At 47.3% G+C, this 22,940-nt stretch overlaps 1 protein-coding gene across 2 annotated transcripts in view; it reads left to right on the top strand.

The window, feature by feature from the left end:
* The window catches only part of LOC146208651 (uncharacterized), a 295,550-nt gene that overhangs the window by 187,411 nt on the left and 85,199 nt on the right, over window positions 1-22,940 (top strand). For both annotated transcript variants that reach the window (XM_084595733.1, XM_084595723.1), the window contains exons 6-7: window positions 15,803-16,039; window positions 22,224-22,351. In XM_084595733.1, coding sequence (XP_084451859.1) covers window positions 15,803-16,039; window positions 22,224-22,351 — 365 coding nt within the window. The remainder of the gene's footprint in view (window positions 1-15,802; window positions 16,040-22,223; window positions 22,352-22,940) is intronic.

The following is a 22,940-nucleotide window of genomic DNA, read 5'->3' as shown; positions in this document are numbered from 1 at the left end:
TGGCGAGAGCAGGAGAGGGGGTATTTCGATTCATATACTTTATTTCTACCTTTTTTTTCCCAGCTTATTTCGATATTTTCAGAGTGCGTGTTATATCCGTTGCTTATTCCACTTCATAAGCTTTATGACAGCATTCGGATGACATTCATTTGTGAACTTTTTGTTTACCTCCTATCTCTTTCTCTCAGTCGCATACACTCTCGCAGCACGCACATGGGCACAGTAGTGTGCTGCGTCTCCGCGTAAAGAAATTAGCCGTGGTTTAGCTTGTAGTTAAACCTGAAGTTCCACGAGAGCAATCTGCATGGTTACGCCGCTTAGGTTTGGCTTGAAAGTAGACACAGCTTTTGCACATAGTAGTTTACTCTATGGTTTCAGCTTTGTTTATGCCATAGGGGGATCACTTCTCTCGTCGTTGACCATTCTCATTCAGGCGTAGAAGACTTTTAGTAGTATGACATCGTCTCTACGTCGAACTCCGGGGCACACCGCCGTCACAACGTTCGAACGAACTTTCTGTCCTTCCTAATAACTCGCTGTTGTCGTTCGCCTCTGCTAACTACCGAATTATCTGTCTTCTTCTTCTCTCCATCTTCTTCTTCTCCTTCTTCTTTCCTTCTGCTTCTTTTGTTCATTCTTCTTTCTCTTCGTCTTTTACTTCTTCTTTTTCTTCTTTCCTTCTTCTTCGCTCTTCGGACAAACACGACGAAATGGCGAGACTGTGGCCAATAATAGCTCTCGCTGCAAAATATAAATAAATAAATAAATAAATAAATAAATAAATAAATAAATAAATAAATAAATAAATAAATAAATAAATAAATAAATAAATAAATAAATAAATAAATAAATAAATAAATAAATAAATAAATAAATAAAAAATTATCCTTTCATGCTTCCTGTCCTCCTTCGAATGTCGGAAAGTCTGGTAAGAAGTGTTTTCTTTTTGTCTACCAAGAGCGCCATGCAAGACCCTTCACACAAAGATTATGTAACATGGCATTATCGCGTAATCGTTACTGTTGTATATGGTATAGCGTTTGGAGCAATTGTGCCATTATTGGTACCTTATCGATTGCAGTCGATATACGATCGCTTGTGATTGCACCTATTGCCTGGACACAGTTTTTTAACCACGCGTGCGGTGCACAGGGCACTTTTTCACACACTGTACACGCGTATGGCCTGCCGCCTTACCGAATGTCGTGTGATCATGAAACGAGTCACACCTCCCGTAGGCGTGTTTTATAAACGCGTACCTTTGCAGCGCTCTTTGTCTGTGTTACATATACTTCGCTAAACCTGCTGCATCGGTCAGTATCAGTGTCCGAAGTGAAGTTATTAATTACGGCAGCCTTTGTGGCGTAGCCTTCATCGATATGTGGCATGCAACAGTTTTGTCTCTCTGTTAGAGCTGCGGCCCGCATTATTTGTTTTTGGTTCCTGACTGCAGCGGCGAACAATATCTCGACTGAGAAGCGGCCGCCACATGTGTGTCGCCACCATATGTGGAACAGCTGCGATGTAGAACAGCCTGCAATACGTTGTCCAAACACTCGTCATGGTCTGCTCCGTTTTTCTTTTTTTTTTTTTCGTTCGCTTAAAATGTTGATATGCACGCCTTGCTGGCAAACAGGTCTTGGGGACCCGTTCTTGAAATATTAAACCATATCAAGCGCAATGTGGACGGAATGCATGATACTTGTTGCCTGCAACGGCCTGTTCAACACCGGAAGCCCCCGAGGATAAAATGGGGGACGGGAAGGTGGCACTAGCTTTCCGCTGTCTGTGCCCCTCAGGCGTATGGGTAACCGGAGTATAAAGGTTGTCGCCTGTCTTACCGGCGACACATTTTGCTGCCGCTGATGTGGATTAGTGGAGCATGTATACAGAGTGTATCAGCGCTTAAAAAATGCGGGAAGGGGAGTTTGAATCATTTGCGAGAGATGCTACAGGGGTCAAAGAGTTTGTTCACTAAGCGGTGCCCGGTGTCATACGTACGTAACTCTGGTAGGCGCGCATTCATTATTTCATCATCATTAATTGATTCCTTAAATGTCCCATAGATACATTACATGGGGGGGGGGGGGGGGGGAGACAACGGTGTGAATATATGGTCATACATAAGCAAGTGAACATTAAAAAAAAAAAAAAGAAAGAAACCTTAACCTTGAAAGGTGATCGATTCTTAATAACGTCAGTGACCGCGTCATAGGCTTGCTTTGACGTCATCTGAGATATGGTATTAGCAAAATCAAGTAAAACCGAGTTATCGCTCGTGAAACTTGGTTTACCTGCATTTAACTACTGCTAATTTTTTCTTTTTTTTCCTACTCGGGCTGTTGATTCCAGCGCCGCAAGCGCTGCTATTTGCAACTCGGTTGCAACGGCCAACTCCACGCATGTTATGTGTTTTACTAGTGACGAAGGTGGCTTTTGTCCAACCGAACAGCCACTTCCAGAGTTAGAGCATCGATGTTGGTCTCCTAAGGGAACAGCGAGAAACACAGCTTGCACAATATAGAACGCGCACGGCTTGCTTCTGGCGTTCTTGTAGGCGCGCGTAATGTTTTCCGATTAAGCGCGCTTACATTCTGTTTGTAACGATTATGTGGTTGCGGGGCATGGCTTGCGGCTCTCGGTGTTACTACGGACGCGCTCCTCTGGCATAGTAATCGCGCGTTCACCCTAAATGCCATAAAACCAGGTGTTCCAGTTGCGCCGTCGAAACCCTGTATTTTGAGCTCAGAAGCTCAACCACCGGGCGTTTCCGCTGCTCGAGGCTGTTTTATCATTTCGCCTTGTATTCACTACAGCCGCACATGGTCCCCGTCGAGACGACGTTTGTACGTCTGTTCAAGGTGCTTCTCGAGCAAACCGCCGACGTGCCTTAACGTAATTGACCATTTTACCCTGACGTTACTCTCTCTCTTTGTCGCTTTATATTTTTAGTCACAAGGGTGGCACGCTATGTCTAAGTGGTCTGGAAACATTGACTGCCAGAGGCGTCCACCCAGTTTGCAGAAAGAAAAAAAAAAAAAAAAGACGTATGAGGCCTAGCTTAATTTGCCTCCGGCGACTGGAGAAACTCCTGCCTCTTGTAAAGTGTTGCCCCCGCTCCTTCTTTCCTACTCGTTTCTGTATTGCGCAGCCCAATTACTGGTTTGATTCGATTGCGCCCCTCTTGCGCAACACCTAACGCGCTCGTTTGGTGGCGGTGTTGGCGTTTGCTATTTGCTTTTGTCATTTGTGGGCTAGTTCCTTCTGTCGGGGCTTTTCTTGCGTCCTCCTCTTCATTTCGTCGGATTGCACGAGCAATGCGCGCCTTGCTTGTCCCCCTGGGAATGTCTGTACTGACCACTGTGGATAGTATTGGATTGCTTAGCGTGCAGGCGGTGTTGTCTTGGTTGCCAGGGGGGCGGATGGGGCATCGCCTATGGGGCGCAGAGGAATTTCCCGAAGTAGGGAGCTCCGATTAGTACTACTATGGGAAAGGTGAAGTTTCGGAATAGGTGAACTAGAGAGTATGTGTTTTAGCATAGTGCTGGCATATGCATCGGTACCGTCAGGCACCAACTGTCAGCGGTTGGCGGTAGCGCTAAATGTAGTGCGGTGTACGGATGATGTAACATTGTGCTAAGTTACCCGATATGCAGGGAAAGTAAAAGTTAGCGTACAGAGTTTGGAGATCTAGTATTGTTTACCAGTCTGTTCCGAGACGCGCGCGTGTATGTTGGAGCAGGACGCGCCATCTTTGTGTGCAAGATACGAGGCACAAGGTACACGATTTGAAGAAGGCGGCGACGCTAATAGGTGTCTCAGCAATGCCCGGCGAGACGTTCACGGGCTGCCCGAACTAACTGACCTGTATCATTTGGTAAGCGCTTCCACGACCTGCCGGGACCACCTACTCGCAGCAGTCTTCGGCGCGTGCCCGTAACGGGCACATCATAGCACAAATGCTCTCTCTCTCTCCCTATGCCAGAGAGTCCCGACTGCATTCATTATAGCGCCCATGCGCTCCCGTCTAGACATGCTGTCTCGTACCGTCCGTAGTTACGTGTGCAAGTGGGTGACCCTGTTCTACCGAAAGTTGTGCGTGTGCGCTCGCTTTTTTGTGCGTGTGTATGTGCATATGATCGCCTCCACAGCCGCCGACGCATCATTGATCGCGGCGCTCCCTTCTTCAGAAATAGAGGAGGGGGCGGTGTATGCGCCGTGCTTGCGCACGTACGCTCACAGGCCATCGCGCGCGGCTTCGGCATCGTCCGCTGTGCTTGCTGCGGTAATTGCGCTATGGGAGTCACCGGTAATTACCGCCAAAAACTCGGCCGGACAACATGAGACCCCCTCGCGGACGCCACCGGGATGCGCTGGGATGACTCTCTATCAGAGGAAGCGAGGCAGTGAAGAAGGAGGTTCGGGGCTCCTGGAGAATGGGGGGAGAACATGACCGAGCGTCTACCGGCCGGACCGATTGGCGCGGACGGACATTTGTCGGCGGCTGGTCGCCGACGCCGCTTTCAACGGTGCGCTAAAACTGGGATGCCGTTACGCGTGGCCGCCTCTATTGCCCGGACCGAGTTCTCATCCGCTCTCGTTGTCGGGAATGCCGTGGTCGCGGATGATCTTCAGGACGCGGGGAGTGTCGCACTATGAGTTGCAGGCTGGCCAAGAGGGGGAGGAAATCAGGTTCCGATAAGAAAGTCGGCGCGCGTTGTAAGCGGAGCTTCGTGGCCTGTTTGCATAGACCTTGTGTGTAAAGAAGGTTGCTTGACCCCGTTTCCTAATTTCTTATTTTTCATATAGTTGATAATCCGCGCCGCGGCTTTGCGTCGGAGCGTCGGCTGTAGGATGAGCGTCCGTTTCGGATCGTGATTGCGGGCGCTGATGGGAAGACAGAAGTGTGGGAAAACTAATAGCACATATCTTAGCCGGATAAACGTCACCCTTAGCCTGAAAGTTGACATCTTGCGTTTAAAATTCGGCATTAGTACTGAGAAAACCCAACTGCACTAAAGACTGCCTTTTGTTTTTTTCTGTCGCCCCACAGACACGTACGTTTGGAAGTGGGACCGCCATTTGCAGAGGCCGGAGCTTATACTCACTGCTGGCACTCAAACCTTTCCAAATATCAGTGGTGACTGAACACTCTATTGGCATTGAGTAGGTCCAAACTGGCTATCACGTTTTCCTCTCAAGCTGAGGGTAGCTTCGATGATTAATATCCAGACCGGATTGCGCGCATTCTGATACAGGCAGAAATTTCCCGTGTCTTGTATGACGCCAGTGTACCGCATATGTTTCTGGGTGATCAAAATTAATCCTCTTTCTTCTTCTTTCTCTCTCAGTGACTAGCAGCCGGGAACTGGTCACCGATCCTTTTTTTGTCTCTAAGTCACAGCAACCGCCAACACATTTACGACAGAAAGTATATGAAAGGGGTGCGTCGAAGCAAAAGGACTCATCAAAGGGTAGTTCGGCCACAACCACCACCGCGCGACACGGAAGCTCAGGAAAATGTTCACGAAGCCTTTGCTTGACGTTGAACGCATGAGCGTGGAACGCATTGCGCGATGCGCACTTGGTGCAGTCCATGGCGCTTCGCTGGTGACGTCACAAGAGGAAACCGCTACGGGTGCGCATTCCTGCTGCAGCTGCTTATGTTATCCGTAGGGGCGCAGCAAGCAGATCCTCGAATTTGCAACAAATTGCACAACGTTCACATGTGCGACCCTAGTCGGTGCACGTGTGGTATACACGTGAACTGCGACGAATGCACGGGGTGCCTCCCTTGCCGCATTGAGCGGTGCGTGGATGATTTACGCGCAGGTGATGGCACATGTGTTTCGTTGGCGGTGGCGCAAATTTAAAGAATGCGCTTGAATTCAGCGAATGTGCTCAGCGTCCTTCCGAAACCCGACCCAGCAACAGCGCCTCATCTACTGCATGCACTGTGCGCGGGCCGGCGAAAATTTTCCATCGTCGTGGCACGAACGCTACACGCGGTTGCTGTGGCAAACACAAAAGCTGTGCCTTACACTATGCTCATTTGCGCTATGCGCACCCGGCGTGTGCTGCAGGAATGCTGTAATTGCGCGAATGGCCTCAAAAGCCTGTAGTCGAATTCCCCGCAGAATAACAAGCGGATACACGTTTTCTGAGCAAGCGATAAGGAATACCGTAGCTTAGTATGACAAAGCGATCGGATGCAAGATCGGCGAGTGCTATTTTAAACTTTTACGCAGCGCGCTGTTGAAATAAACCTGCTCGCGAATCGTGGCTGCTTTTACTTGGCTCGCTAAATACCCCTTCGAGCGCTCATTGTGTATACCTACATCGCTTCCAGACGGTGCATCCCTTGCAGGACTATTAAATCTCGCCGCCTTCGTTCTTTTTTTTTTTTTTCTGTTTTGCTTGTTTTGACGAAATTCGGTCTGGGAATTCTCCGTTTGGTGGATTCAGTGTGCGCATCGGGGATGTATCTACGGCCAGCCCTGTCCCAATCTCGCATTCACTCTCTCTCTGCCCAGCTCTTTAGAGCGCCATCTGCGCAAGTGGGCCATATAAAAGTTTCCCACGTCTGAAAAAAAAAAAAAAAAAAAAAAGCGGAGGCGAGACGCGTGCCGTGCAAGTCTCATTTATTTCCACAAACTCGAAAGCGAAAAGGCTCCTATCTACGCAGCCTCTTTTCTCTCTCTCTCTCTCTCTGGCTGTATTTTCGTATTTTCTCAAGCAAGTCCACTGGGAAACACCCTAAATCGTTCTCCGAGAAGCCGACGCCTGTGTATGCCGCGCGTAATAAGCCTTTTGTTTGCGCGCTCTCGCCAAGCCCATTGTAGTTATATGTATAGCGCTTTCCTACATATCCCCCGTCCTTATTGTGTCGCATTTTTGTCCCCTGCAGTCTTTACACTTTTTGCGCCCGAGCTCGATTTGGCGCACACGTTTCTTTGCGTCACTGAATTCTGTCGTATATGCGTATACACTTACCTGTACAGCGGCGTGTTTTATCTCAGCGTCTTTACCCGACCACCTCGTTGTCTGCAGTGCTTACAGCTGGAGGCTGGTCGAGGCGTACTGTAAGTGCAGAAATTAAGGCTATTGCGACACGCAGCTTGCCCCGTTTTCTTCCTCTTCTTGGCTCCTGCGTTAAGCGGGCTTGTATAGTTGCTCTGTCTGATATCGCTCCGCGGCATACCGTTACTTCCACGCCCGCTTTGCAATCCTTGTGGGAAACCTGCTCGTAATTACAGGACACTTGAATTGGAATTGTAGCGCTTCACTGCTTGAGCCGTGTGTTTGCATTGTTTTATGCCTTGTTCTTCGCTTATAGTTGCGTCCGTATCGCTAATACTTCAAAGCAGTGGTTAAGGTAGGCAGTGGTTGCGCAGCTTTCATTCCTCAGCCCTGAGCTACGGCTTCTATGGTTTCTTAGGCTCTGTGGTCAAATAAGTCGGCGCAACGGAGCGACGCATACCAAGTGTCCTTAGTCTTTCGTTCCGCGTTCCAATCTGCTTTCTTACACATTTGCTTGATCTCAGGGTAGTGATCAGCTTTCCCACGCGACTCCTAAGGGGAATTTCGTGCTCTCAAAGGCAGGGCATTGCTAACGGAAGGCCGAATCTGCAACTTTTCTTTGCAAAGTTTTCATCTCATCTTTAAAATATGCCTTTTCTTCTAATTTTGTCGGTTCAGTTATTTTAACTGAAGTTATTTTTACGCATTTTCATTTTGTCGTGTTTATACTCTTTATTTCGTGTTCGTGGTAAATACACCGAGACGTAACGAGGTGTAGACGCTTTCTCCAAGTTAGCGACGACTCGTGTGTCGCGAAATTGGTGAGACGGCGCTGTGCGGCTTCGACTCCGAAAACAATGGGCTTCCCGCGACGACGTGCTGGTTTTTGTTGCCTTGAGTGACGAACGTTTCGCCGAGGTACTGTGGATCCGCACTCTTCTCACGGGAGAAGGACGGGTGTACGCGGACGCCTCTGGATCTGGTCGGTTACCACCACGACAGCGAGCTGCTGACGCAATAACCAACGAGGAGTCGAAAAATTTTGCCCATCCACAGTTTCGTTATTAACTGCTGCGCTATAGCTCACCAGACATCAAAAAGCATAGCGATGGTGGGGCCATGCAGCGTTAACATTAACACTCGCTGCACTAAGTCTGACGTGACGTTTACCTACAGATACCGAAAACTGGCGTATATACTTACGGGTGTGGGGTAATTTGAGAAAAGCGAACTCCCAAACAACTCGAAGACGCTCTTGGAGCTTTCTATATATTCCGACGTCCGCGCCGTCTACATGGTAACATTCTGCGCGGCCAGTGAAGGAATTAAGGCCGGAGTTTTTGTTATAACATACCGTGTTGGTGGATATGGCGGTGTGCTGAGTTCGTTTGTCGTGAAAAAGTCATCTGTATTACGCACTAGGGGTGTGAAACAGAAGAAAAAAAGTCGCGTTCTTTACGGCGCGATGAATCACCCTTGTTCTGAGGGATTAAATGATGTCGGTGCGCTCAGGCCAGCTCGAACCCGGGCTCTATTTGATAGCTTGTTGAGTATTTAGGTTGAGGAAAAACAGAAGCATGGAAATTGGGAAAACGAAAACAGGCAGATTTTATGGCACAAAAACCTAAACTTATTTTTAAGAAGGAAGGATTTGAAGAGCGAAATGTAGTGTACGAGTTCATTGCTATGAGCGTCTGGATTAACCTTTTCAGCAGAATTCAGATCCTCCTGGCCCGTTTCACATCATCCTTAAACTCATCAGGTCAAGCCTCTCTCTGAGAACGCTAACCATTCAAGCACAAGGCACACAAATATCCCTCAAGATCGGCAGTGAGTCAAACACATCACTGCAAAGGAGAGATATTGCTCATTGCAACTGTTCGTCGCCTTCACAGGGCGGCCTTTCAGTAGAAGGATTCCCTCGTCGAGCAAAGCGTGGGAAGACGTCGCAGATCCTTTCTCCGCGCGTCCGCGCTTTGGTTCATCCTTCGGCTGGTCAGACCGTGTTCCGCTAGTCCGTTAGCCTCACGGTCGCAGCTGTGCTGAAAATGGTTTTATGGCGCGTTTACAAATACAGTATAGTAGCGTTACTTCAGCCTTCGATGACAAATTTTAGAATTATCCGTAAGTTGGAGTTATCGAACGACACTTAAAAACCGCCGAAAACCCTTTCCGTCGCTGTAATTTTATCTAATGAGCGCTGGGAATATGGATGTATATGCGTTTAATTTGGAAATTGAGCGTCAGTGACGATGCTTCGCGGATGCTTTGCGCACACTGTTGAGAATGGCGGATAATTGCTACAGATTCCGCAGTGAACCTGCAGCCCATCTCGCAATGCGACGCAGGAGCAGTGGTGGCTCTGTGTGAATGGCCCCGTCGCGTTTTGAGGATGTTTCACTGCATGGATAGGCAACGAAGTACATGCGGTGAAGCATCCTCAAAACTCGACGGGTCAACATACTTGAAGCGCGGAGGATGCAGGTGGATGTAAGAAGGAGAAAGATGCGCTGGTTTCAGAACGGTACGACGCCATCCCAAAATAAAACTGAAAGACCGGTGATGCGCAAACCGTGGCCGATACGCGTACCTGATGTTAGCGGCGGAATGGCGTGAATCTAAGTAGGGAAACTATAACTATATATGCTGCTCCGATCATCGTCGCTCCTGAAATAGCGCGCATGTCTTAAGTGCGCAGGTTCTAAGCAATTCAGATTCGACTCGGTCTGCTTGAATGGTCGCTGGCTTCGCCGGTCGTACCCTCGACATGATGCCCCTTCTGAATTAACGAGCGCCCGATGTCATAGACTTACGTGGGTGTTTCCGGGACCACGCTCCTTATTCAAATTATCCCGATTTCTGATTTAGCGAGGGTCAAATTAACGAGATTTCACTGTACTCTGCGCAGACGATGCGATAAACTGGACGTTATGTGTGGATAACAGGCGAATAGGTGTAATGACCTCGACAACTTCTTAGTTTTTGGTTTTGAGGTGGAACAACCTGTTGCAAAATTACTTTTAAAATGTTGGGATCGGTATAGAGGTTTTACAAATCGAATCACCATAGTGACCCACACGCTCTACACTGAAGTACACACGGTATCGATGTATTGAACGTGTAAAACACGTTTTTGAAAGCTCGTTAATGGTGGCTCTGCCATGTTACATGTTGGCATATTTAGTGGATAAAAATATTTCGGCTCTTGTGTATTTTAACCTAAATATTTGCATTGTTTTCATGGTGACGTACGCCATGTTCAATGACGCCATTTCATGAAATTTGATGTGGGAAAGTCAACTTAATTAGTGTGCGAACTTGGAATATCCCCTTTGTTTTGTTTTGTTTGCTTGTTTGTTTTTCACTTTCAATATATTATACCACGTTATCGATTAGAGAACTTTAAAAAGTGACCAACGTTTTGATGTTGACGGCTTTCATTTTCGCTATGTAATTTTTTTTTGCCTTAAAAGCTAAAGCAAATGATTAGCGAATTAATTAATATTGAACTTGCATTCAATAATATAAGTTTTAGCATTTCCCTGCAACCCGCGTCCACTGACCGCACCTCGCTGTGCTATTAAAAGAAAAAATTCTATCGATTAATCTGAAGCATCCATTATAAGGCGGCTGCTCGCACTCAGGGTGCCGGTACCAGAGGCGCTGTTCATAGGCGTCCAACAGTATCGAATGACAGGGCGTTGCCATTCGTGTCAAGCTCCGAAAGTTCCTTGTCATCGAGTGAAGTCGTTCATCGGGAATTAAAAGTAACAACCAATGGATTCGGTCGGCAACCCTGTTTAAAGAGGGGCGACAATCTCGCCAGGATGACGTCGCTTTGACAGATAAGCAAAGTGGAGCATCTTCCTTGGGCACTTCGCACTTTTATTTCAATCTTGAACGAAAGCAGCCCACTTCCTTCTGCGCACCACGGAACATGGAGCAACGTTTTATGTCTTCCTCTCTCCCTCTTTTCGTGGCCTCTCACTCTCCATCCGCATTCATTGACCCTGTTTGCGTGGCGCGAAGTGGCGCTTGCGCAAACCGCGAACGGCCGACGACAACGCCTCGCTGTTCATGGAGCGGCCGAGCGAAGAGCCCCGTCTACGCTCTTGTATCGTAAATCTCTCAGGGCGGGACAGTTCCGACCACCATAGCGGGCAAGTGTATGGAGCTGCGCTCTTTAAATATAACGCAGTCGACGAAACGACCGCTTCTTTCGGCAACACCCCCCCCCCCCCCTCCCTCTCTCTTCTCCTCATATTTTTCTTTTTTTTCTACTTTTGTCTTTCTTCACTCGCATGGTTTGAAATCGACGGCGATGCGCTGTCACTGGTACCATTAAGACCGGCACCGCAAATAGGCCGTTCTGTTTGTGCGTACACATTGTACGCGCACATACACGCGATATTATGTGTGTGCGCGCGCATGAGAGCGCAGTAGGAAAGGCGTTGTGAGGGAGCGGGAGAATGTGGAAGAGACGTGTTTTAAAGCCATCCGCGAGCTCAGGGCCTCTTGGAGAGGAATGCGTAACCACGGCCAAAAAAGGGAGATAGCTTCCACTTCTTTCCTCCGGAATCCCGTGTAGTTCTCGGCCAACCCAAATGCGAAATGGTGAGCTGCCTTCTTGCGGACGCGGCCGTGACGCGGCGATCTCAGCGGCTTGCTCTTTTAATTCGGACATTTGCGATTGCCTGCTATCTGAAATAGAGGGAGCAACGCTTGGTCGCCACCGGGAGGGAGAGAGAGAGAGAGAAACAACTATATTTGCCCCAGATGTCGTGAATTAGGGCAAAGAATTCCGATCTGCGTATTTAGTTGTACTGGACGGGTAAATACTATATGAGGGCATTTCGCGCACACTCTCCGGATGATACTTAAAGAAGGAGAGAGAGGCAGAATGCTCCATACTTCTTGGTACGGACTTGTTGTAGTTAACGAAGTTAAACTAGTACATGTTTTTCGTCGTGACTTAGTATAGACTGATTTAATTGCGCGCGCGCCCACTTCGAGTGCCCAAACAAGCAATTATTTAGAGACCGCACGGGTGGGTGCCTCCCGCGTCGCAACTCAGCTATGGGGGTACATTCATCATTGCGTTACGTCACTGTGTAAATGAAATGTTCCTCATGGGTGCTTGGGCGCGTTCTTGGCATCGTTGTCGCGCCTGCGTGACAGATGTGGGGTCGGAACAGTGGAGGAGTGGTTGCAGTTGCATGCTGCCCAAGCGACGGCACAGTTCCGGACGTGGCGTTGTTGTCACGTGGCCGACGCCAACTATATGCGCGGGCCTGCGCCATTGCGCCTAAATGGTTATTCTGGTATTAGGTAAAAGATTGCACTTACTTCATCCACTGATGTTAATGAATGAATGAAACGTTTTTCTGGAGCAGTAAATTTTGAGTGAAGTTTCCAGTTCAAGGCCCAATGGTAACACTTCCATGACACTTCCTCGTCCTTTGGTAAGCTTCGTAGGTGGCGCATTCTGTTGGCGATTCTTTCGCTTGCTATTTTTATCACACGGAGTTTTAAACTGCGTTTTTTTTTTCTTCTTTTTTTTTTTTAGAATTAACAGCCGAGAGAATATAATTTCGGTGATGCAGTTAACCCATATGTACGGCAGGCGATGTGAAACTATACGCATCTTCGAAACTCGATATTCTGCATAAAACAAAGGAACACGAGAACCGTGTAAGTGCTCTTTCGCCAGTGAGGTAGCGTCGCCCTGTCGCCATTGTGCTGGTCACTAGCACACCCATAAGAGGAGCTCATTACTTACTGAGGCGTGTTCGCTCCGGCATATCTCTGTTCACGCTTATATGTATTTTCTTTTCCTTACTCTCCGTCATTTTCTTCTCCATCTCGCCACGTTTTCCAAGTAACGCCCAGCCCGCCGCGTGAAAATTACAAGGCACTCAAAATGGGTATGCGGCTAAGCAGCGGGGATGGATGATCTTGTGTAACCATTGACAGCCGTCTTGAAAACGTCCCTTCCTTGTAGTGGTGGCAAGCGGTAAATGGCACACTGACCTCCGAGAACCTCTTCCTTCATAATTTTCTCGGCTTTAATGGTCATAGCTTCGGGCGACTCGTTCATATAGGGATGAAGTATTGCGAAATAAATGAACCGATTATAGTAGGATCGAAAGCCGCTGTGAATGAAATGCGTGGGGTGAGCTCCCGACCCGTGTGCACGCATTTTTTCGTGAAGTGATGACGCCCCTCACGTTAGCGTCCACTCCGAGCTATGAGTGGTACCGTCGTGATTGATCTGACTTTCGGCTGCGGCTTCCTAAATTGTATTTCGTCTCAATTGATCTAGATATACTTCAGCATATCAGTGAAGTAGGCCACGCTTTGCGTTGTTTCTTTCTTCATTATGTGAAGAGGGCAGAAATGCGCCTGAGATTGGGGGGGGGGGGGGGGGGGGGGGGGAAGAGCAGAGTCGCCGATATGGAGGCGACCTCACTTGGCTCACTGATTACAGAGCACCTTCGGGTCGGTGCCGCAGAATGTTTTTTTGTTTTTTTATGTGCAGTGATTTTCGCTCCGCTGAGGAGTCTATAGTTTTAATGGGCTCTTTCTGCGGCGTTTCACGCCGCCGTCTTATGCCACCACATTCGTCTTTGAATTTGAAATTGGGGCCTTATAGTTTCCTCTGTACGGCCGAAAGTGCCACCTGTGGGAAATAAAACGCGGTGTTTTACCCTTCGAGAGCTGAGCGGGGAAAAAAAAAAAAGAAAGGTGGAAATGCCGTAATTGAATGTGGCCGCTTAAATGCAGAACAAAAATTAAATAAATAAAAAGGAACGACTATTCTGGCCTAACTGCATAAATATGTGGTGCGGCCATTGGTCTGTGTAGTCTAGAGATAAATAAAGCAGTCTTTTGTCCGGTGTGAGCATAATGATGATGCGTAAGCAATGAAGTAAGACCTGAAATGCATCAGGCTCCTTCAGCAAAGCAGATTCTTAATACAATAGCGCCTGGTCGTGTATTTGGGGCGCCACCTAGTCGTGACTAATTTTCACCTAGTTTTAATTCTGATTACCTTTTCGTATCCCATACTTCCTTGGCGCTGTGGTGCGTCTATATGAACCGCCAACATTCGTCAGCGCGACTGTGGGTCCAGGTGTAGGGCGAGCGAGCATTATTTAATAAATGAAACAACGTTCAGCTATCACTGGTGGCCGCAAACGCTTCTTTGCTTCGGTGGAAAGAAACTGAAGAGGGGTAAAAAATTATTTCACAAATCGGCTGGTATACGTGAGGTTACTCAAGTATTGTCACATATGGTTTGACAGGTATAACGCTTTGGGCGCGCTTCATCGCTTGCCGGCTGGCAGGGCAACACTGCCCGCGCTGTGAGCAAATCACTGTCAAAATCTTCGAATATTCGTCTGCGCTTACGACTGCATCCGGGCTTATCCGTTCATATATTTGCTCTCTCGGTGCCGGCCGTTTATTCCTCCAATGATTACCCCTGTTGAGTATCCACGGCGGAAGTGCCAGAGATGGAATTGTCTTTAGGAGTTTACAAACTTAACAACGAATCCTTGATGTTGTTCTATAGCGATAGAGTTGAACGCGTTGTTCCCGAGAAAATATGGCGCCGGCGTTGGGAACGGAGTATCACGAGCATAACACTGACAGGGGAGGGGGGTAGCTGGCAGCTGACATGGCCGGGAACCGATTCTTCGATGGCATTTGCGACTTAACAAGGCCACGTGATATCAGGAGGTCGGGAGTAGCCGCCATTTTGGGCTGCTAATTTGAGGTTGGTGAGAAGGTGTAGTAAGAATCAATCTTCCAGTGCACTAGGAGTAATGTACGCGAACGAGGACACACCCTTAAAGGCGGAGCTGAAGTGTCCCTATAGTTGACTCTCTCTCTCTCTCAACATGTTCACATTCACCTGTCATCGATGATGTACTACATGCGGTAAAGAATTTTTCACCATTAAGGGATCGTTTTCATGTCCATAACTCGAAACCTTGCACGCCTGAAAGGGGTGAAAACTGTGGCTGTTACACCCGTGTACTGAGGTGTCACAGTTAGCTGTGCCCACTTCTTCACAGCTTTTGTAGCTTCACAGGTGTTCGTTACCTTACATTTGCACACGAACCTGCCGCCTTAAAAGACACTGGTCATTCTTTTAGGGGGAAGCTAAAGAGTCTCTACGAGAAGCTACCTGAGGGTCTGTCTCAGTATTCGTTGAGGTTACGGCATCTCCAACTACAGGTAGAGCATGTGAATTGCATTCAGGGGGGTTCGATTTCAGGTGCCGCCGTGTACCCACCGGTTTTCCAATGTCTAAAATATTTCCTCTGGCTTGGTGATCGGCTCTTCTTGGGTGCAATGCTTGGGAAAAGGGTATTGAACCAAATCATTCGAATGAACTCTGGACCAAGCGAAGCAATTCAGTTGATTTTTTCAGTAAGGTCGCGCAAATTAAAATAGTAACTGCACACATGAAACCTTCATAGCTGCAGCGTTGAAAGGCACCGTTGATTGAACAATGCAAAGTTGTTGAAAAAATAAAGGAGTACCCGTACACCTTTATTCATCATTGCATCCCAAGGAATGTCGACACCCTTGCAGGGGGGCATTTATGGTGTTGGTGTGCTGAGCGCACCGTTTTTTCCAAAAAGCGAGGTAAAATAAGAGTGTGTAAAGGGTGCCCTCATTAGTGTTACGCCCTAAACGATGTATATATATTTACTCCTCAGAACAGAGCTGACCCATCGCTGTTGGCTCCCCCCTTTTTTTTTTTCCTTCACAGAGTGTCGTGAAGCTGGCGCCGAGTCCGGGCGCTCCAAGAAGACGTCGGGTGGCGGCAGTGGCGGAGGCACCGGTCTGGGCCGGCTCTTCCGCACGCTTGGCAGTAAAAAGGAACGCTGCAAAACCTCTCCGCGCCACCTGGCTTCGAGGCTGAGGCCAGCGGCCATCGGGGCACCGTCGGCCTGCAGACCCGACCCTGCCGGGTCCCAGATACCATGGGCAGCTCCTGCGCAAGACGGTCAGTTCAGCTCTTTGGCATTTCATTCCAGATGTTATGCTGCGAAGGGAGATAGATAGCGGAAGATTGATAGACTGATGTCGCTATTTGAAGCGACCTGCGCTCTGACAACTTCTGTCACCACAAAGGAAATACTTTTGATCAAATTAACTTAATAAAGTCGGGTAAAATCGCAAGCCGACTAAACACCGCGCACATCTTTCACATCACTGTACGCGCTTGTAATTATAATCTCTTGTAAGTGCAGGGGTAGTGATCAATCAAGCGCAGATTTCACATGCCGTTATACCTTCGTGTAATTAACTAGTCTATGACGAATAAATGGATGTTACGAAGTGAATGGAACTTCCTGAATACATAACGCCACTTTTTTTTTTTTTTTTTTTTTTTTTGCGGAAAAATTAATGAAACAGAATTTTCGGCATATCTCCTAGTTTCTCGTTACAACGGTGACTTGCTCGTTTCTTTAGCCTTTCGCTCCATTGTACACATCGCTAATGAAAATTCTCTTACTTTGTTTACTCTATTCTAAGCACCCCAGCTTTTGTTTTCTTTCTTTCATTCTTTTTTTTTTTTCATGATTGTCATGCTCAAAGAAGGGTGCTTAGATTCGAAAATTCGTAATATGACCCCCACCTCCCCCCTACTTTTCGCGGCGATGTCTCGACGAGACGGGCGCAAGAAATAATTTTGTTGCTAGTCAATCTTTTTGTTGCCAGGTTCGCGAAAATACGGTAATTCATTCCGAATTATGTAATGATTATGGATACGTAACAATAAATCACCGTTAAGGAAGGCGGCTGTAACGTCCAAAAAGCTTGTTCAGAGGCTTCACGTATTATTCCAGGCCCACGTGATGTGCGCATTAGTGCTGCATATCAATCTCGGTGACGGATCAAGCCCCTTCTTTCGAGGAAAGCGTGCGTGAGGGAACAGTAGCGAAGGGAGCGACCGCGCCATCATGTTGGAGCCGGCGTGACCGGCGTGATGTACGTTTGTTTTCATTGAAAGCCTTCCTAGAAGCTCAAAGAGGTTGCTTTCTTTAATAGTTGTAGGGAGAGGCGATAGGAGGCGCCACCACCCATAGAGGCGGCTTGGGGCCACAACGCGCGATATTCAAATTTTAGAATTTGGGTAATCATTACTAAACACTAGTTCACAAAATGGTATACTGTATAGTTTCATTCTGTGAATCAGTGAAGCCATAAGTTTTCAGTAATATATTTGTGCCATGATTTGGCGATTTTGCACAAGTTTTAGTACGTACTACGTACTTGGGTCATTATAATCATTACAAAACTTTTTTTCTCATGCATCTTGCTATTTTAGTGCGGTGATTTGGGTTCATCGTAGAGAAGATAAAAATTTTGGGAGCTTTTTTTTTTTTTTTAATGGGTTTAACCTCTCTATTCTACTGAGGCTATGAGAGGCGCTTTAGTGGAGGGCTCCGGAAATTTCGACGTGGCGTTCTTTAACGTGCACTGACATCGCACAGCACACAGGTGACTCACTTTTCGCTTCCATCGAAAAGCGGCCGCCGCGACCGAGATTCGATTCCGCATCCATGGGCAAAGTAGTCGAGGGCCCTAACCACTTGGTCACTCAACCCTGTGATAGGCTAGGCATTGCAGTGACACCCAATGCTATAAGAAACTGGATTGAGTTTGTTCCGCTTTAAAAAAAAAAAAAAAAAAAAAAAAGTGCGCTTTCTTTGTTTCGGTCCTTTTTTGACCTATTGCTGTTGAACTTTTGAAGATGAGGGCTTTGTGTCGTCAGGACATTTTCTCTGTTTTTGTTAGAGAAATTCGTCGGTGACGCGGGGGCCTCGCAAGAGTTGCTCGTGAGTTAGCGGAACTTAGCAATGCATAGTAAACGCTGAATATAAAATGCAAAAGAACGGCAGGCTCGAGTGTGTATCTAAACCGTGGATTGAAATGGTTTATGCGAGTTTCAGTGCAGCGAGCTCAGCCTTCCGGTTGTTATGGCTGTGCCGCGTTTTCTCTCTAGCATACATACTGTGTCTCACGGTATCAGACTGCCTTCGGTTATATAGCTCTATCATTTTTGCTGGCCAAATGTGGACCGGAGGGTAAACTTGCGGCTTCCGGTTATATGCAGTAGGCACTTTTTTTATTTGCGTTGCTTTTTTGTTTCTTATTATTTGCGTCAGTGCTGTGAGACGGATGGCAGCCGCAATATCCACTGTCCTCCCGTAAGTTGTCGATCGCAGAGCAAGGCTAGTGGATCCATCCTGTCTATATCCCTCTCCCTCTCTCTCTCTCTCTCTCTCTCTCTCTCTCTCTCTCTCTCTCTCTCTCTCTCTCTCTCTCTCTCTCTCCAACTTAGGCGCGCGTTTCATATTGCACGGGGTCTTCTAAATCACTTTATCACTGCATGTCTTAGGCCAGTTTCGCCGCTAACGAAACCTTTAAGATTCACATCGGGTTGTTTTGAATTCGGTAGACTTTCGCCTATCAGCGTAAAAAATAGTTCGAACTATAAATGAACTGGAAGACATGCGGTTCCGGTCGTTAATTATTTCTTCCGTCTACCGACGATAGGCACTTGTCGACTTTTGTGTCAAATGAGTTCGATCCGACGTTCCTGGAAGTGATAGAGAATCATCGCCATCAGCCTGACTACGCCTGTTGCCGGACAAGGGCCTCTACTATATTCCTCCGATTAACCCAAAACTACGCCCTCTGCGACCACCTTATGCTCGCAGGCTTCCTAATCCCGTACACCCACCTAACGTTCCAGCACACCTTGTAAGGCTTCTCTTCTCTTGAAATCTGAAGGGGACGTCGGTTACGTTGTCTCCACATTGCATGCGTAGTCATTGGATTTCGACTGGGATGTCGCCAGTATGCGTTTGTTTCCCCACCCATTTTAGTCTCTGTCTGCCTTTTAACGTCACACCAATCATTTCGCTTTCAGTACCACGCTATTCTATTTGAGTTGAACCCTTTTTTTAGCCACCACGCTTCTGCCCCATAGAAAGCACCGGTAATCTGCAGCCGTTAGGTGGTAAACTTCTTTTCATGACCTTAGAGTGTACCTGTCAAATGTGCCCCGGTCCTTTCTCTTCTAGTGATTTCATCCTCGTGGTGTGGATCTGCGTTCACAACCTGCCCGAAATAGATGTATTAATCTACAACTTCTAACGCCTCGCTATATATCTTGCCATTCCCGTCGAAATTGTTGAACGTTACTTTAGTATTCTGCATATTAATGTTTAGACATACACTACTGCACTGTTGTCTATAGGTAGTTTATCATACTTTGCAGTTAGTTTTCTGAGTTACTTGTAAAGCCAGGCAATGTCATTGCCGTGTCGCATATTACAAAGGTATTTAGAATTAACTCTCTTCCCCAACTTTTCCCAAGCCCGGTATTTTGGTGCCACCTATACAAACCCGTGGTGAATAGCACTGGAGAAGGCATGTCTCCCTGCCTGCATGACGCCCTTCCCTCCTAAAAATAAGACATGCGATTCTTCCTCCCTAAAAATAGGACATGCGATTTTTATTTAAAAAAGAAGCTTTCACCGCATTAACCATTCATGCGGTTAATGAAATGTCCTAACGTTTCCCATGGCCTTAATAAGCGGCTCATTCGACTGCCGGCTCTTCTACACATGTGAACTCCTAAACAGTCACTTACATCGAGAATTCATTATGACTAGCTACCTTCGTTGGTACTTTGTAATTTCAAATTTAGTAACTGTTTCTCCGCGTTGAATCTGGAAAGCTTATGAAAGTTTATGGTTACTTAACTTTTTAACGCTATAACTATCTTTCGCAGTACTAGTGATTGGCATAGAAAACTCAGTGAAGCGTCAATATGTCAATGTAGTCTCTCCAAAACGCTTTGTTTATAGTGACATACATCCGTCAATACCCGAACCACGTAGCACTGGGCACCTCTCTTAAAGGAAATTTCTGTAGACTTCTAAAAACAGCCTCTAGACTGTGTAATGAGTTTTTGTCGGAGGCCACAGATGATGTCCTATGCGTCTGTTTAGTCGCAACAGCATCTACGCAAGGGCGACTTAGACCCAACGGGTGGTCAGCTCTTTCCGGCAGTACGAGAGAGCTGACAGCGCAGCTGAACAGCTGCTACATTATTCCCCTGTCACGCCCTATCAGTGTAAGGTGCTACATTTTGGGGACACTTAAGCTCATCCTTTAAGAGTATGACGCGAGAGAGTAAGTTACCAGTCTTCTTCTTCGTCATCTTCTTCTTCTTCTTTAGCTGCCTGTAGCGATGTCATTAACGGTAGGTTTCCAACAGTCCACCGCGTCGCTGTGAACAACAAAAAAGGAAGGTTTTAGCAGGAAACCAGTGGAGAACATCGGCTGGGCATAGTAACGGCGTATGATCCATTGTTTGTCAAATACCCCCGAGGAGATCATCAGGTGACTCCTTGCCTCCCTGTTGGCGTGAGTGATGACACCGCACACTTGCTCTTCTCTCGTTCTTGAACTGAATAGTGCAGCCGTTAAAGCGCGCTTCATGGGGCAACGCTTAAGATGACTGTACGCTTTGCAAACGTTCCTGTTTGCTGACCTCAAAAATGGGTGGTTTCGTTTGTCTTGAACGCGCTGGTCCGGCTTCTCCGGCTTCCGGGCTATACATAGACACAGTGACCCCGCTCACGTCCTCTGCGGTGCAAGATGTGTAAGGACGTTAAGCATGTGTGTGTACTAACGGCTCGGCTTCCGGTTTTCCCTGAACTGGGTGAGTTACTTTGGCGCCGCGGTCTTGCAGAAGCCGTGAGCAAGCCGCATACGATTTCGAATTTCGGAGTATTGTGTGTTTGCGCTTATGAGCCATCTGGCGGAGAAGATATCGAATGATATGACGTTTTTAAAGCAGCGTACATTCTGGCTTACGCAGCGCTGACTCCATTAGGATATACATCTCAAGTATAGGCCGTTCTTGCAGTTTCCGCACCGGAAGAAGGTTTGAGTTCACACTTGCGGCTGACTTTATGCTGCTCTGACGCGAAGGTTAGGGAGAAAACGGGCCTTTTTCCGCGCGCAATGGGGAATGGGTTGTTGTTTGTTTCGTTATGAGTGAAAATGAGTGAAGGGAGGGGATTACCTCTAATATCCTCCCATCTTCTGCATAGACTCACCTGTAGATCGACAGGAAGGCCGCAAATGTGAACGTAGATTTCTTTTATGGATTTGCGCTTTCCCGATTAGCCGGGGATGCATCTTGTGCACATGCATGACCTGCTGGAGTAGACCAGCTGAAACGGACTTACACTGAATGAATCTGGCGAGCTTTGCCGCCTGCAGAGGTAGAAATACGCATTTACAAATTCAACCCCATCGCGGGACATCGGGTATATTTTCCCACCGTATTTTCTGGTACTTCCGTGTGTATAGCCTGTTCCAATCGCAACCTCAGGCGAACGTCACCGGGCGACTCACTTGCGACCTGACCTTTCTCGGTACCGCTCGGGTCATTGCTCTGACATCCAGCATTCCTACGCGGGCTAGACGTAAGTCATGTGACACGTGCACAGCCGAACGACGAGTGGGCAGTGTGGCAAAGCCACCTTTCAGTGTGGGCGCTCTTCCCCGCGCTCCGCAGCCGCGCACTTTTCGAACGCAATGGACACGACTTGTCACGCCAGCTGAAACCATTAGCGCTTTCTAAATTTGTTGTTACTAAAACTATCAGCCACCAGCAGTCTGTGATTTCGATCAGGTGCCTAACAGCAATAATTAAAGTCAGTGGTTAGAATTTAACAATCAGTAAACTAGTTAACTTCATTGGCTTGATATTTTTTATGCTCGCTACGGACTGGCATTACTGTATGCTGCAGAAGCGACCTTTGTACGTCAGGATGGCAGTTTTTTTCTTCTTAATTACCTTCAGTGTTCACCGAAAAACCCGGCATAAATTAGCATGCTTCTCAAGGCTTCTTTACATGTTTACACATGCTTTTGTTTGTACATGTGTTCTGTATTTGTTTACATGTTTCGTACGGCGCTCCTACAATTTTCGCTAATGTTTGAAGAGATATACACGCAATTCACAACCCCGAGGTAAAGTTTACACGGAGGTTGTCGCCTGTTCTCTCTCTCTCTCTTTTTTTTTTTTTTTTTTTAACCTTCTGACGTAGAACACAGCTGGATGGGCGCGTCTTCGTTCGATTCTTGTACCGCAGTATCTCCACCGTCTTCGGGACTCCAGCAGCCGGGCCTGGACGAAGAGCTGCTCACCGACGACCGCTGCCTACAGCTCATGCTTGCTGTCCGTGAGGGCCACATGACCGGAGACCAGGCTGTGCACAGGGTGAGTATATCTACATGGGCGATTGCTTTTCTATAGTCGGCGTTTGTAAAAGGAACGATGATGCGCAAAGACTTTGATTGAAGAGAGGTGTATTTAGCACCACAGCGCTGGCGCGATGGTCACTTGACCTAGGCTCTCCGCTGGCTGATTGTGGGATTGGTTCCTGTCCGTGGCAAACTGGCAACCTGAGTGCAATGGATGCGAAATGTCAAAATGGTTCGTACCATAACAGACCACACTTGTGGGTTTAGAAAGTAAAAATCAACCAATCAATCAATCAGTCAATTCAATGTTTAAATAATCCACACTTAAGTAACTCACTCATTCAGTTATTAGGCGCAGAGTTAATATTTCGTTCAAGCAATTGCTTAACAAATCAGCCAGCCAATCTCGTTCAGCCTTACTTCCTCACTCACTCAATGGATCGATCAATCATTCACTATCGGCGCTTCTGTAAGTTTCAGGAATGTACTGCTAGGACTCCTGAAGTGGAAAGATGACAACGATATTCCCGCTGAATGAGATTTAGTGCATTGGTGACATAAAACAAGCCACATCGCACGGCAGGCTTAAGTTGTAGCGGTGGTTT

Source organism: Amblyomma maculatum, chromosome 1, assembly GCF_055883805.1.
Source record: "Amblyomma maculatum isolate TAMU_Amacu chromosome 1, ASM5588380v1, whole genome shotgun sequence".
Taxonomy (NCBI): domain Eukaryota; kingdom Metazoa; phylum Arthropoda; class Arachnida; order Ixodida; family Ixodidae; genus Amblyomma; species Amblyomma maculatum.
This window is presented reverse-complemented; position numbering and strand designations above follow the sequence as displayed.